This window comes from Oncorhynchus mykiss, chromosome 18, assembly GCF_057628025.1.
Source record: "Oncorhynchus mykiss isolate SJ-2025 chromosome 18, ASM5762802v1, whole genome shotgun sequence".
In the NCBI taxonomy this organism is placed as follows: domain Eukaryota; kingdom Metazoa; phylum Chordata; class Actinopteri; order Salmoniformes; family Salmonidae; genus Oncorhynchus; species Oncorhynchus mykiss.
This window is the reverse complement of record NC_143039.1, coordinates 5,616,565-5,630,000: the sequence shown is the minus strand read 5'-3', so window position 1 is coordinate 5,630,000 and position 13,436 is coordinate 5,616,565. Positions and strand designations below refer to the sequence as shown.

General features: G+C 45.2%; 3 protein-coding genes across 5 annotated transcripts in view; 2 read left to right on the top strand and 1 right to left on the bottom strand.

Moving 5' to 3' along the window:
- Nucleotides 1-1,747, top strand: part of LOC110495335 (protein S) — a 59,793-nt gene extending 58,046 nt beyond the window's left edge. For both annotated transcript variants that reach the window (XM_090206698.1, XM_090206699.1), the window contains one exon: nt 1,165-1,747. In XM_090206698.1, coding sequence (XP_090062824.1) covers nt 1,165-1,328 — 164 coding nt within the window. In that variant the 3' untranslated portion in view covers nt 1,329-1,747. The remainder of the gene's footprint in view (nt 1-1,164) is intronic.
- Nucleotides 1,748-1,863: 116 nt separating this feature from the next.
- On the top strand, nt 1,864-3,872 carry LOC110495343 (thioredoxin-like protein 4B). The gene is made up of 3 exons (XM_021570563.3): nt 1,864-2,142; nt 2,325-2,476; nt 2,684-3,872. Exons 1-3 carry the CDS (start codon nt 2,011-2,013, stop codon nt 2,847-2,849), a joined length of 450 nt encoding a protein of 149 aa, XP_021426238.2. The 5' UTR covers nt 1,864-2,010; the 3' UTR covers nt 2,850-3,872.
- A 2,544-nt stretch (nt 3,873-6,416) lies between these two features.
- Nucleotides 6,417-12,634, bottom strand: LOC149975359 (cotranscriptional regulator ARB2A homolog). 2 transcript variants are annotated; one of them, XM_090206697.1, is made up of 3 exons: nt 12,413-12,634; nt 9,684-10,601; nt 6,417-8,418 (listed from the first exon to the last, which is right to left on the bottom strand). In XM_090206697.1, the coding sequence occupies exons 2-3, from the start codon at nt 10,598-10,600 to the stop codon at nt 8,172-8,174; spliced, it is 1,164 nt and encodes a 387-aa protein (XP_090062823.1). In that variant the 5' UTR covers nt 10,601; nt 12,413-12,634; the 3' UTR covers nt 6,417-8,171. The 2 variants fall into 2 exon arrangements, with proteins under 2 accessions (XP_090062823.1, XP_090062822.1); XM_090206696.1 differs by lacking the exon at nt 12,413-12,634 and having other exon boundaries at nt 7,081-8,418; nt 9,684-10,615.
- Nucleotides 12,635-13,436: the final 802 nt, after the last annotated feature.

The following is a 13,436-nucleotide window of genomic DNA, read 5'->3' as shown; positions in this document are numbered from 1 at the left end:
GCTAGTAGCTCATTAGCCACAGGACTTCCAGGTAACTAGCTAGTAGCTCATTAGCCACAGGACTTCCAAGGTAACTAGCTAGTAGCTCATTAGCCACAGGACTTCCAGGTAACTAGCTAGTAGCTCATTAGCCACAGGACTTCCAGGTAACTAGCTAGTAGCTCATTAGCCACAGGACTTCCAGGTAACTAGCTAGTAGCTCATTAGCCACAGGACTTCCAGGTAACTAGCTAGTAGCTCATTAGCCACAGGACTTCCAGGTAACTAGCTAGTAGCTCATTAGCCACAGGACTGCCAGGTAACTAGCTAGTAGCTCATTAGCCACAGGACTGCCAGGTAACTAGCTAGTAGCTCATTAGCCACAGGACTTCCAGGTAACTAGCTAGTAGCTCATTAGCCACAGGACTGCCAGGTAACTAGCTAGTAGCTCATTAGCCACAGGACTGCCAGGTAACTAGCTAGTAGCTCATTAGCCACAGGACTGCCAGGTAACTAGCTAGTAGCTCAATAGCCACAGGACTTCCAAGGTAACTAGCTAGTAGCTCATTAGCCACAGGACTTCCAAGGTAACTAGCTAGTAGCTCATTAGCCACAGGACTTCCAGGTAACTAGCTAGTAGCTCATTAGCCACAGGACTGCCAGGTAACTAGCTAGTAGCTCATTAGCCACAGGACTTCCAGGTAACTAGCTAGTAGCTCATTAGCCACAGGACTTCCAGGTAACTAGCTAGTAGCTCATTAGCCACAGGACTTCCAGGTAATTATCTAGTAGCTCATTAGCCACAGGACTTCCAGGTAACTAGCTAGTAGCTCATTAGCCACAGGACTGCCAGGTAACTAGCTAGTAGCTCATTAGCCACAGGACTTCCAGGTAACTAGCTAGTAGCTCATTAGCCACAGGACTTCCAGGTAACTAGCTAGTAGCTCATTAGCCACAGGACTTCCAGGTAACTAGCTAGTAGCTCATTAGCCACAGGACTGCCAGGTAACTAGCTAGTAGTTCATTAGCCACAGGACTGCCAGGTAACTAGCTAGTAGCTCATTAGCCACAGGACTTCCAGGTTGGTGAAACTAACTAACGTAGTCCATATTTCAGAACTGATTCAGATTTCATTGATGACGTGTGAAGTGTTTCTGGGTATTTAATCCCTCCGTCCGTCTCCAGATGAGGTCCCAGTCTCCGCCACCCCAGTGACAGCCTACTACCACGGCTGTATGGACGTCAACGTCAACGATCGACTGTTAGACTTCGACGAGGCAGACAGTAAACACAACAGCATTAAGTCCCACTCCTGCCCCCCTGTCTCGCCCCCCCAAGACACTCTCTGACGACCCCCCCCCACCACTCACCCTACAGGAAGTGACCTCACAGCCAGGTCGACCAATCACCACACATCTATGTCCTTTTTACTAGGATTAAATGTCAGGGATTGTGAAACTGAGTTTAAATGTATTTGGCTAAGGTGTATGTAAACTTCCGACTTCAACTGTATGTAGATGAGATAGATTGAGGGTGATTTCTGGTTCTCTCTTTTATCTCTCTCCCTTTCTTCAGACACCCCAATGGTTAACTGTATAGAAAAACATGCTCACTTTAATATATAAGTTAAACGTAGTTGTTTTTGTTGATGGATTGAGTGGTTTTTTGTGTGTTTATTTGAACGAAAAACTGTGGTTGTGTCTGAAATCTTTCTAGCCTACTGCTTCTAATCAAATCAAATGTATTTATTAAAGCCCTTCTTACATCAGCTGATATCTCAAAGTGCTATAAAACCCCAAACAGCAAGCTAAAATGTACTAGCCATACTACGTACGGATATACTAGTAAAACGCAGTATTAGACGTTAAACAAATATCAACATACTTGGCTCAAACGACAGGAAAGAAGCAGCGGACACTAGCGGTTGTTCGGTCACAATTTCTGACGGACGTTTTATGGTGTTACACAACATACCGGTACGTCCATTTTCGTTTGTCAAACTGAACACAATGCTAGCCAGCAGCTAACAAAATGAGTTTGTTTTTGGCCAAATTGTCATGCAAAAGGGACATAGACGAGGTAATAAAAACTGTCGCTGAAAAGGTTTTAGTTCTTCGGTTTGGAAGAGATGAAGACTCGGTCTGCCTGCAGCTTGACGAGATTGTAAGTAGCTAACATTAGCATGTGTAGCTAGCTGGCTAACTACTACAATGTTGTGGCCAGTAAACATTGACATGCATGTCAGTCGTTACCAATATTTACACCAACACTGTCATTGTAAAAAAAAAAAAAAAAAACGTTTGTCTGTCTGAATCGGAATGACAGTGTTGTCATTATTTTGCCAGCTGTCCAAAACCGCCCACGACCTGAGTAACATGGCGGCTATCTACATCGTGGATGTGGACTCGGCTCCCGTCTACACGAGATACTTCGACATCAGCTACATCCCGTCTACCGTCTTCTTCTTCAACGGACAACACATGAAGGTTGATTATGGGTGAGTGGTGACATCTTAGTGTTGAGAAGGAAGATGGCCTACAACTGGACTCGGGCGCTAGAATACCACTGGTTGATTATACAGTGTTAGTTTCAGTGAGTTGTAACACACTCCTTTTAATGTCATAGTTGTGGGTACTCCTCATATTAGCTACAAACCATTTCCCCTTTGTAGGCCTATAGCTAAAACAATGTTGTCCCTATACAGGTCTCCAGATCACACCAAGTTTGTGGGCAGTTTTAAGACCAAGCAGGACTTCCTGGATCTGATCGAGGTGATCTACAGAGGAGCTATGAGAGGGAAGATGATCGTCAAGAGTCCCATCGACCCTCAGAACATCCCCAAGTACGACCTGCTCTACCATGGGATCTAATCCCATCACGACCTGCTCAACCATGGGATCTAACCCCATCACAACCTGCTCAACCATGGGATCTAACCCCATCACGACCTGCTCAACCATGGGATCTAACCCCATCACGACCTGCTCAACCATGGGATCTAACCCCATCACGACCTGCTCAACCATGGGATCTAACCCCATCACGACCTGCTCAACCATGGGATCTAACCCCATCACGACCTGCTCAACCACGGGATCTAACCCCATCAAGACCTGCTCAACCATGGGATCTAACCCCATCACGACCTGCTCAACCATGGGATCTAATCCCATCACAACCTACTCAACCATGGGATCTAACCCCATCACGACCTGCTCAACCATGGGATCTAACCCCATCACGACCTGCTCAACCATGGGATCTAGATTTCACCACGATTCCCCACCCTTCAGTGCGGTTTCAAGCACCCTGGCTGCAGATGTTGTCTGGGGGGCCTTCAGCACGGTTTGAGCGCTCAAGCTGCCGACAATTCATGGGAAAAGAAAACGTCTGACCAGCACAGAACGGATTGGCCCAGCACAGAACAGATTGGCCCAGCACAGAACGGATTGGCCCAGCACAGAACAGATTGGCCCAGCACAGAACAGATTGGCTCAGCACAGAACCGATTGGCCCAGCACAGAACGGATTGGCCCAGCACAGAACCGATTGGCCCAGCACAGAACCGATTGGCTCAGCCTGGACAATTGTGGTATTGGCGTTATCAAGAGACACCACTGCAGCTGGCGCCATCTCACTTCACCATTCTGATGTAGTGTTTAGTGAAACTGTCCATAACGTGAGGGTTGATATTTCCTAGGGAAATAGATCTCTATAAGAGACACAGGTACATGTCAGAGTGGACAATCCTTTATTTCATACAATGAAGACTCGTTGACAGCTGGACATTTCTTGTTGCCTCTTGTTTAAAGTTGGAATGCTGAATCTCATGTATGTTTGGTGACAAGGTCTGACCCCCTTTTGAAATGTGTTAATAAATGTGTCACTTCAAATAATGTTTGGTTTCATCTCTACTGTTTCACCACAATAAATGTAATAAGGCCATTCACAGTGCAGGAGATCCTTGTATTATCTAAGCCCAGGCACCACAGACAGTGCTGGAGATCCTTGTATTATCTAAGCCCAGGCACCACAGACAGTGCTGGAGATCCTTGTATTATCTAAGCCCAGGCACCACAGACAGTGCTGGAGATCCTTGTATTAACTAAGCCCAGGCACTACAGACTGCAGGAGATCCTTGTATTAACTAAGCCCAGGCACTACAGACAGTGCTGGAGGTCCTTGTATTAACTAAGCCCAGGCACTACAGACTGCAGGAGATCCTTGTATTAACTAAGCCCAGGCACTACAGACTGCAGGAGATCCTTGTATTAACTAAGCCCAGGCACTACAGACTGCAGGAGATCCTTGTATTATCTAAGCCCAGGCACCACAGACAGTGCTGGAGATCCTTGTATTATCTAAGCCCAGGCACTACAGACTGCAGGAGATCCTTGTATTATCTAAGCCCAGGCATCACAGACAGTGCTGGAGGTCCTTGTATTAACTAAGCCCAGGCACTACAGACTGCAGGAGATCCTTGTATTATCTAAGCCCAGGCACCACAGACAGTGCTGGAGGTCCTTGTATTAACTAAGCCCAGGCACTACAGACTGCAGGAGATCCTTGTATTATCTAAGCCCAGGCACCACAGACAGTGCTGGAGGTCCTTGTATTAACTAAGCCCAGGCACCACAGACAGTGCTGGAGATCCTTGTGTTATCTTGTATTTAGTAACTTATTTTGAAGAGGCTGATTGGGTCTAAATGGGCTTTTGGTGTTCGTCTTCAGTGTTACTTGTCGTTAACTGACATTTCCATAAAGTCAGACTTCCCACACCTACTCATTCTTCTCAGAGTCATCTACATTCACCGAGTTGTGTGGTTACCATGAGATATATTACCCAGACTTCCCCAGAGTTGTGTGGTTACCATGAGATATATTACCCAGACTTCCCCAGAGTTGTGTGGTTACCATGAGATATATTGCCCAGAGTTGTGTGGTTACCATGAGATATATTACCCAGACTTCCCCAGAGTTGTGTGGTTACCATGAGATATATTGCCCAGAGTTGTGTGGTTACCATGAGATATATTGCCCAGAGTTGTGTGGTTACCATGAGATATATTACCCAGAGTTGTGTGGTTACCATGAGATATATTACCCAGAGTTGTGTGGTTACCATGAGATATATTACCCAGAGTTGTGTGGTTACCATGAGATATATTACCCAGAGTTGTGTGGTTACCATGAGATATATTACCCAGAGTTGTGTGGTTACCATGAGATATATTACCCAGAGTTGTGTGGTTACCATGAGATATATTACCCAGAGTTGTGTGGTTACCATGAGATATATTACCCAGAGTTGTGTGGTTACCATGAGATATATTACCCAGAGTTGTGTGGTTACCATGAGATATATTGCCCAGAGTTGTGTGGTTACCATGAGATATATTGCCCAGAGTTGTGTGGTTACCATGAGATATATTACCCAGAGTTGTGTGGTTACCATGAGATATATTACCCAGAGTTGTGTGGTTACCATGAGATATATTGCCCAGAGTTGTGTGGTTACCATGAGATATATTGCCCAGAGTTGTGTGGTTACCATGAGATATATTGCCCAGAGTTGTGTGGTTACCATGAGATATATTGCCCAGAGTTGTGTGGTTACCATGAGATATATTACCCAGAGTTGTGTGGTTACCATGAGATATATTACCCAGAGTTGTGTGGTTACCATGAGATATATTACCCAGAGTTGTGTGGTTACCATGAGATATATTACCCAGAGTTGTGTGGTTACCATGAGATATATTACCCAGAGTTGTGTGGTTACCATGAGATATATTACCCAGAGTTGTGTGGTTACCATGAGATATATTACCCAGAGTTGTGTGGTTACCATGAGATATATTACCCAGAGTTGTGTGGTTACCATGAGATATATTACCCAGAGTTGTGTGGTTACCATGAGATATATTGCCCAGAGTTGTGTGGTTACCATGAGATATATTGCCCAGAGTTGTGTGGTTACCATGAGATATATTACCCAGAGTTGTGTGGTTACCATGAGATATATTACCCAGAGTTGTGTGGTTACCATGAGATATATTACCCAGAGTTGTGTGGTTACCATGATATATATTACCCAGAGTTGTGTGGTTACCATGAGATATATTACCCAGAGTTGTGTGGTTACCGTGAGATATATTACCCAGAGTTGTGTGGTTACCATGAGATATATTACCCACAGTTGTGTGGTTACCATGAGATATATTACCCAGAGTTGTGTGGTTACCATGAGATATATTACCCAGAGTTGTGTGGTGACCTTTATATATATTACCCAGAGTTGTGTGGTTACCATGAGATATATTACCCAGAGTTGTGTGGTGACCTTTATATATATTACCCAGAGTTGTGTGGTTACCATGAGATATATTACCCACAGTTGTGTGGTTACCATGAGATATATTACCCAGAGGGAATTGTTGATAAATGCGGTACATTTTTTATTCTAGATAACATTTTATTTGTATAAATGTGCCCCAAAAAAATGCATTTTACATGTCTTTAAATGTCTTTAGTATTTCACAGATAGTAAGATGAAAAAAAGTATTTATCCACAATCTGCTATCGACAAGTCTGACCCTGGAGTGTCTTAACAAAATGACACTAAATATTTAGGATGACCTGGAGTGTCTTAACAAAATGACACTAAATATTTAGGAGGGCCTGGAGTGTCTTAACAAAATGAAACTAAATATTTAGGATGACCTGGAGTGTCTTAACAAAATGAAACTAAATATTTAGGAGGGCCTGGAGTGTCTTAACAAAATGAAACTAAATATTTAGGAGGACCTGGAGTGTCTTAACAAAATGAAACTAAATATTTAGGAGGACCTGGAGTGTCTTAACAAAATGACACTAAATATTTAGGAGGGCCTGGAGTGTCTTAACAAAATGAAACTAAATATTTAGGATGACCTGGAGTGTCTTAACAAAATGAAACTAAATATTTAGGAGGACCTGGAGTGTCTTAACAAAATGAAACTAAATATTTAGGATGACCTGGAGTGTCTTAACAAAATGACACTAAATATTTAGGATGACCTGGAGTGTCTTAACAAAATGACACTAAATATTTAGGATGACCTGGAGTGTCTTAACAAAATGACACTAAATATTTAGGAGGACCTGGAGTGTCTTAACAAAATGAAACTAAATATTTAGGATGACCTGGAGTGTCTTAACAAAATGACACTAAATATTTAGGATGACCTGGAGTGTCTTAACAAAATGACACTAAATATTTAGGAGGACCTGGAGTGTCTTAACAAAATGACACTAAATATTTAGGAGGACCTGGAGTGTCTTAACAAAATGACACTAAATATTTAGGATGACCTGGAGTGTCTTAACAAAATGACACTAAATATTTAGGAGGGCCTGGAGTGTCTTAACAAAATGACACTAAATATTTAGGAGGACCTGGAGTGTCTTAACAAAATGACACTAAATATTTAGGATGACCTGGAGTGTCTTAACAAAATGACACTAAATATTTAGGATGACCTGGAGTGTCTTAACAAAATTACACTAAATATTTAGGATGACCTGGAGTGTCTTAACAAAATGACACTAAATATTTAGGAGGGCCTGGAGTGTCTTAACAAAATGACACTAAATATTTAGGAGGACCTGGAGTGTCTTAACAAAATGAAACTAAATATTTAGGAGGACCTGGAGTGTCTTAACAAAATGAAACTAAATATTTAGGATGACCTCATCCAGAGTCCAGGAAAATGTATTCGCGTGAATTAGACACGTGTCTTTCTGACCGTAAGATAAATACTAAATTCCCACTGTACTCCTGTACTTCACTGGTGCTGTCAGTAAGGCCTGGTGATGCCTCTCCCGTTGTGAGGTCTGATCTGTCCCACTGGTGCTGTCAATAAGGCCTGGTGATGCCTCTCCCGTTGTGAGGTCTGATCTGTCCCACTGGTGCTGTCAATAAGGCCTGGTGATGCCTCTCCCGTTGTGAGGTCTGATCTGTCCCACTGGTGCTGTCAGTAAGGCCTGGTGATGCCTCTCCCGTTGTGAGGTCTGATCTGTCCCACTGGTGCTGTCAGTAAGGTCTGGTGATGCCTCTCCCACTGTGAGGTCTGATCTGTCCCACTGGTGCTGTCAATAAGGCCTGGTGATGCCTCTCCACTTGTGAGGTCTGATCTGTCCCACTGGTGCTGTCAGTAAGGCCTGGTGATGCCTCTCCCACTGTGAGGTCTGATCTGTCCCACTGTGCCCCTGCTGCGGGTCACCATACTGAAGGTGCTGGGTGGTTTAGGACTCAGCGTTTTGGAGAAGAACCTGAACACAGACTCCATGCAGACAGATGGAGCCGCGTCATGACTCTGTGTCCCAGCTGACATCTGAGGGCATCCTGCTTTCAGCGACCCCACCGGCTGGTTCAGGGGCTTGGAGCTCAGTACCCACCTAACAGGCAACGTGTTATGTAATGTGCAATGTAAAAGAGAATATATTGTCAATTACTTCCCTGGTTATATAAAGACACCAACCCACCTCCTGGAGCGTGTCCTGACTTCCCTGGTTATATAAAGACATCAACCCACCTCCTAGAGCGTGTCCTGACTTCCCTGGTTATATAAAGACATCAACCCACCTCCTAGATCGTGTCCTGACTTCCCTGGTTATATAAAGACACCAACCCACCTCCTAGAGCGTGTCCTGACTTCCCTGGTTATATAAAGACACCAACCCACCTCCTAGAGCGTGTCCTGACTTCCCTGGTTATATAAAGACATCAACCCACCTCCTAGAGCGTGTCCCGACTTCCCTGGTTATATAAAGACATCAACCCACCTCCTAGAGCGTGTCCTGACTTCCCTGGTTATATAAAGACATCAACCCACCTCCTAGAGTGTGTCCTGACTTCCCTGGTTATATAAAGACATCAACCCACCTCCTAGAGCGTGTCCTGACTTCCCTGGTTATATAAAGACATCAACCCACCTCCTAGAGCGTGTCCTGACTTCCCTGGTTATATAAAGACATCAACCCACCTCCTAGAGCGTGTCCTGACTTCCCTGGTTATATAAAGACACCTCCTAGAGCGCGTCCTGACTTCCCTGGTTATATAAAGACACCTCTTAGAGCGTTTCCTGACTTCCCTGGTTATATAAAGACATCAACCCACCTCCTAGAGCGTGTCCTGACTTCCCTGGTTATATAAAGACACCTCCTAGAGCGTGTCCTGACTTCCCTGGTTATATAAAGACATCAACCCACCTCCTAGAGCGTGTCCTGACTTCCCTGGTTATATAAAGACACCTCCTAGAGCGCGTCCTGACTTCCCTGGTTATATAAAGACACCTCTTAGAGCGTTTCCTGACTTCCCTGGTTATATAAAGACATCAACCCACCTCCTAGAGCGTGTCCTGACTTCCCTGGTTATATAAAGACACCTCCTAGAGCGCGTCCTGACTTCCCTGGTTATATAAAGACACCTCTTAGAGCGTGTCCTGACTTCTCTGGTTATATAAAGACACCAACCCACCTCCTAGAGCGTGTCCTGACTTCCCTGGTTATATAAAGACACCAACCCACCTCCTAGAGCGTGTCCTGACTTCCCTGGTTATATAAAGACACCTCCTAGAGCGTGTCCTGACTTCCCTGGTTATATAAAGACACCTCTTAGAGCGTGTCCTGACTTCCCTGGTTATATAAAGACATCAACCCACCTCCTAGAGCGTGTCCTCAGCCACTCCCGGCCCACCGCGTCCAACTGCTGGTGCCACAGGCTGTGGGAGGAGTCCAGGAAGGCCGCCGCCCACACCTGCCCCACCACTTGTTGTGGGCGTCGGCACAGCAGGTCCACGAACGCCAGGCCTCCATAACCGTGCGCTACCACGACGACACGCCGGGAGACGCAGCGCGACACCAGGAGGTCCCAGACACGGTGAACGTGCTCCTCCGGAGTCTCCCCAACACCTCCTCCCTGGTTGGGGTTCATCAGGAGGACAGAGCTGCCCTCTTCTAGGACCCTCTTCACGTAGGGGATCATGCTGCCTCTTTCCAGACCTCGGCTGGCAGCAGCCCTCCAGCTCCACAGCCCGCAGCGCATCGTTCCCCGGTCCTGGACCACCACCAACAGGGTGGCAGGGCTCTCCAGGGCCCCAGGGGAGAGGTACACGTAGCCCTGGCTGGGGGCTCCTCGGTGGGGGCTAAAGTAGACCCTGTGGTCCCCCTGAGGCTCTGGTGGAGGAGGGAGGTAGACCTCCTTTCTGAAAGATGGAGGAGGGAGGTAGACCCCCTTGCTGAGAGATGGAGGAGGGAGGTAGACCCCCTTGCTGTGGGGTGGAGGAGGGAGGTAGAGCTCCTTGCTGAGGGGTGGGAGGTAGAGCCTGAAGAGGTGCAGCTGCTCCTCCAGGAGAGAGTGAACGTGTTGGGTGATGTGGAGACATAAGGCCTGGTCCTCTCTCTGGGCGGCGTCTGGGTCACAGCTCCGCTGGAACATGAAGGGCTCCTGGGTGACCCGGTGACACAGACGCCCGTCAGAGGTGAAGCGATAGGGGAAGATTGAGGGAGGGGAGACAGTCTGACCCCCCTGGCTCTGGGTCTGACCCTGGCTCTTAGCGGTGTCCAATATTAACTCCATCCTGGCGCAAAGCATAAAGAGAGATGTCAAACACTGGGCCAATTGATCCCGTTAGTCTCTAGCCTGGGAGTATTGAGGAAGGGCTATCTGATCCTGTTAGTCTCTAACCTGGGAGTATTGAGGGAGGGCTATCTGATCCCGCTAGTCTCTAGCCTGGGAGTATTGAGGAAGGGCTATCTGATCCCGTTAGTCTCTAGCCTGGGAGTATTGAGGGAAGGCTATCTGATCCCGTTAGTCTCTAGCCTGGGAGTATTGAGGGAGGGCTATCTGATCCCGTTAGTCTCTAGCCTGGGAGTATTGAGGGAGGGCTATCTGATCCCGTTAGTCTCTAGCCTGGGAGTATTGAGGGAGGGCTATCTGATCCCGTTAGTCTCTAGCCTGGGAGTATTGAGGAAGTAAGCACATTGTTATTTGTTTTCAGGGATCATTTTACATTTAATGTAATAGATAGTGGGCTTCCAAATGATTGACACCCTTGATAAAGATGAGCAGAAATGACTGTATTAAATTATACAAACACTAAGCTATATTGTACGCTGTGATTTTTGGGGGTAATTATATAATGTTATGCTAATACAACTGTTCCATTGGTGTGTGGCTAAAGAGCTCTCTATTCATGTCATCCAACAAATGTAAACGGCTGGAGTTTTCTAAACGCCACTTGGATTGGAACCTGGTGCTTTGGGTCAGATAGAGCTCTTTGTCCACGCAGACCAGCGGTGTGTTTGGTGTCCAAATCAGGATGTATGAGCAGAGAATAACCCCATTACCTACTGTGGAATATGGTGCTGGATCTTTGATGTCATGGGGCTGTTCTGCTTCCGCTGGTCCTGGGGCCTTTGTTAAGGTCAACGGCATCATGAACTCTACCAAGTACCAGGACATTTTTAGCCCCAAAAAACTGGTTGCCTCTGTCAGGTAGCTGAAACTTGTCTTACTGGAAGATCCACTTGGGGACAATAACCCCAAGCACACATAAAAATCCAAAGAAATGGTTAATTGGCCACCAAAAATCAACATTTTGCAATGGCCATCTCAGTGTCCGGACTTAAAAACCCCATTGAAAGGCCATCTCAGTCTCTGGACTTAAAAACCCCATTGAATGGCCATCTCAGTCTCCGGACTTAAAAACCCCATTGAAAGGCCATCTCAGTCTCTGGACTTAAAAACCACATTGAATGGCCATCTCAGTCTCCGGACTTAAAAACCCCATTGAAAGGCCATCTCAGTCTCCGGACTTAAAAACCCCATTGAAAGGCCATCTCAGTCTCCGGACTTAAAAACCCCATTGAAAGGCCATCTCAGTCTCCGGACTTAAAAACCCCATTGAAAGGCCATCTCAGTCTCCGGACTTAAAAACCCCATTGAAAACCTTTGTTTTGAATTGCAGAGGGCAGTTCATAAACACATTTCATACAGTCCTTTTTTCTCTCATCTTTACCAAGGGTGTCAATAATTTGGGACCCCAGTGTATATCCTAACCAAGGGTGTCAATCATTTGGGACCACGCTGTATATCCTAACCAAGGGTGTCAATAATTTGGAACCCCGCTGTATATCCTAACCAAGGGTGTCAATCATTTGGGACCCCACTGTATATCCTAACCAAGGGTGTCAATAATTTGGAACCACGCTGTATCTCCTAACCAAGGGTGTCAATCATTTGGGACCCCAGTGTATATCCTAACCAATAACAGGTCAAACGGTTTGCATTACCATTTATTTAAACTAGGATTTATTTTTGCATTGGATTTATCAGTTCATTTATCACCATGGCTACTGGCTAATAGCATCCCTCCTCACCAAAACATACCTGGCTAAAGTGATGCGTTTGTGGCACTCGTCAGCCAAAAACAGTCGCTGAATGCGTTCTGGCGACCAGTTGTATCCAATAACCCAAAGAAGCCAATGAGAAAAGGCACTAAACGTTACTTTACTCTCGACTGAATATTAGTAATGACCGCTCCGATGATGCTTTGACAGATGGAAGCTACAAACGAAAAGCGACGACGCGACGACTCAACCCCCATCTATAGGTCAAGGTGCATGACATAGTGCGCGAATGGCATGGAAATGACGCGTGACATAATCAGTCACAAGATACAAATATATGCTTTTTTTTAAATTTATTTTTTACATTTTATGTTTAACTTAGAGATAACAAGCTTTAACCACACAGAGATGCTTTTATTAAAAATATTACGTTTTATTGTACACTTAATTCACACTATTTATTACTGAGCAATATGATATGGCCATTTCAGGACGGCCATCTTTATCCACACTATTTATTACTGAGCAATATGATATGGCCATTTCAGGACGGCCATCTTTATCCACACTATTTATTACTGAGCAATATGATATGGCCATTTCAGGACGGCCATCTTTATCCACACTATTTATTACTGAGCAATATGATATGGCCATTTCAGGACGGCCATCTTTATCCACACTATTTATTACTGAGCAATATGATATGGCCATTTCAGGACGGCCATCTTTATCCACACTATTTATTACTGAGCAATATGATATGGCCATTTCAGGACGGCCATCTTTATCCACACTATTTATTACTGAGCAATATGATATGGCCATTTCAGGACGGCCATCTTTATCCACACTATTTATTACTGAGCAATATGATATGGCCATTTCAGGACGGCCATCTTTATCCACACTATTTATTACTGAGCAATATGATATGGCCATTTCACGATTGTCATCTTTATCCACACTATTTATTACTGAGCAATATGATATGGCCATTTCAGGACGGCCATCTTTATCCACACTATTTATTACTGAGCAATATGATATGGCCATTTCAGGAC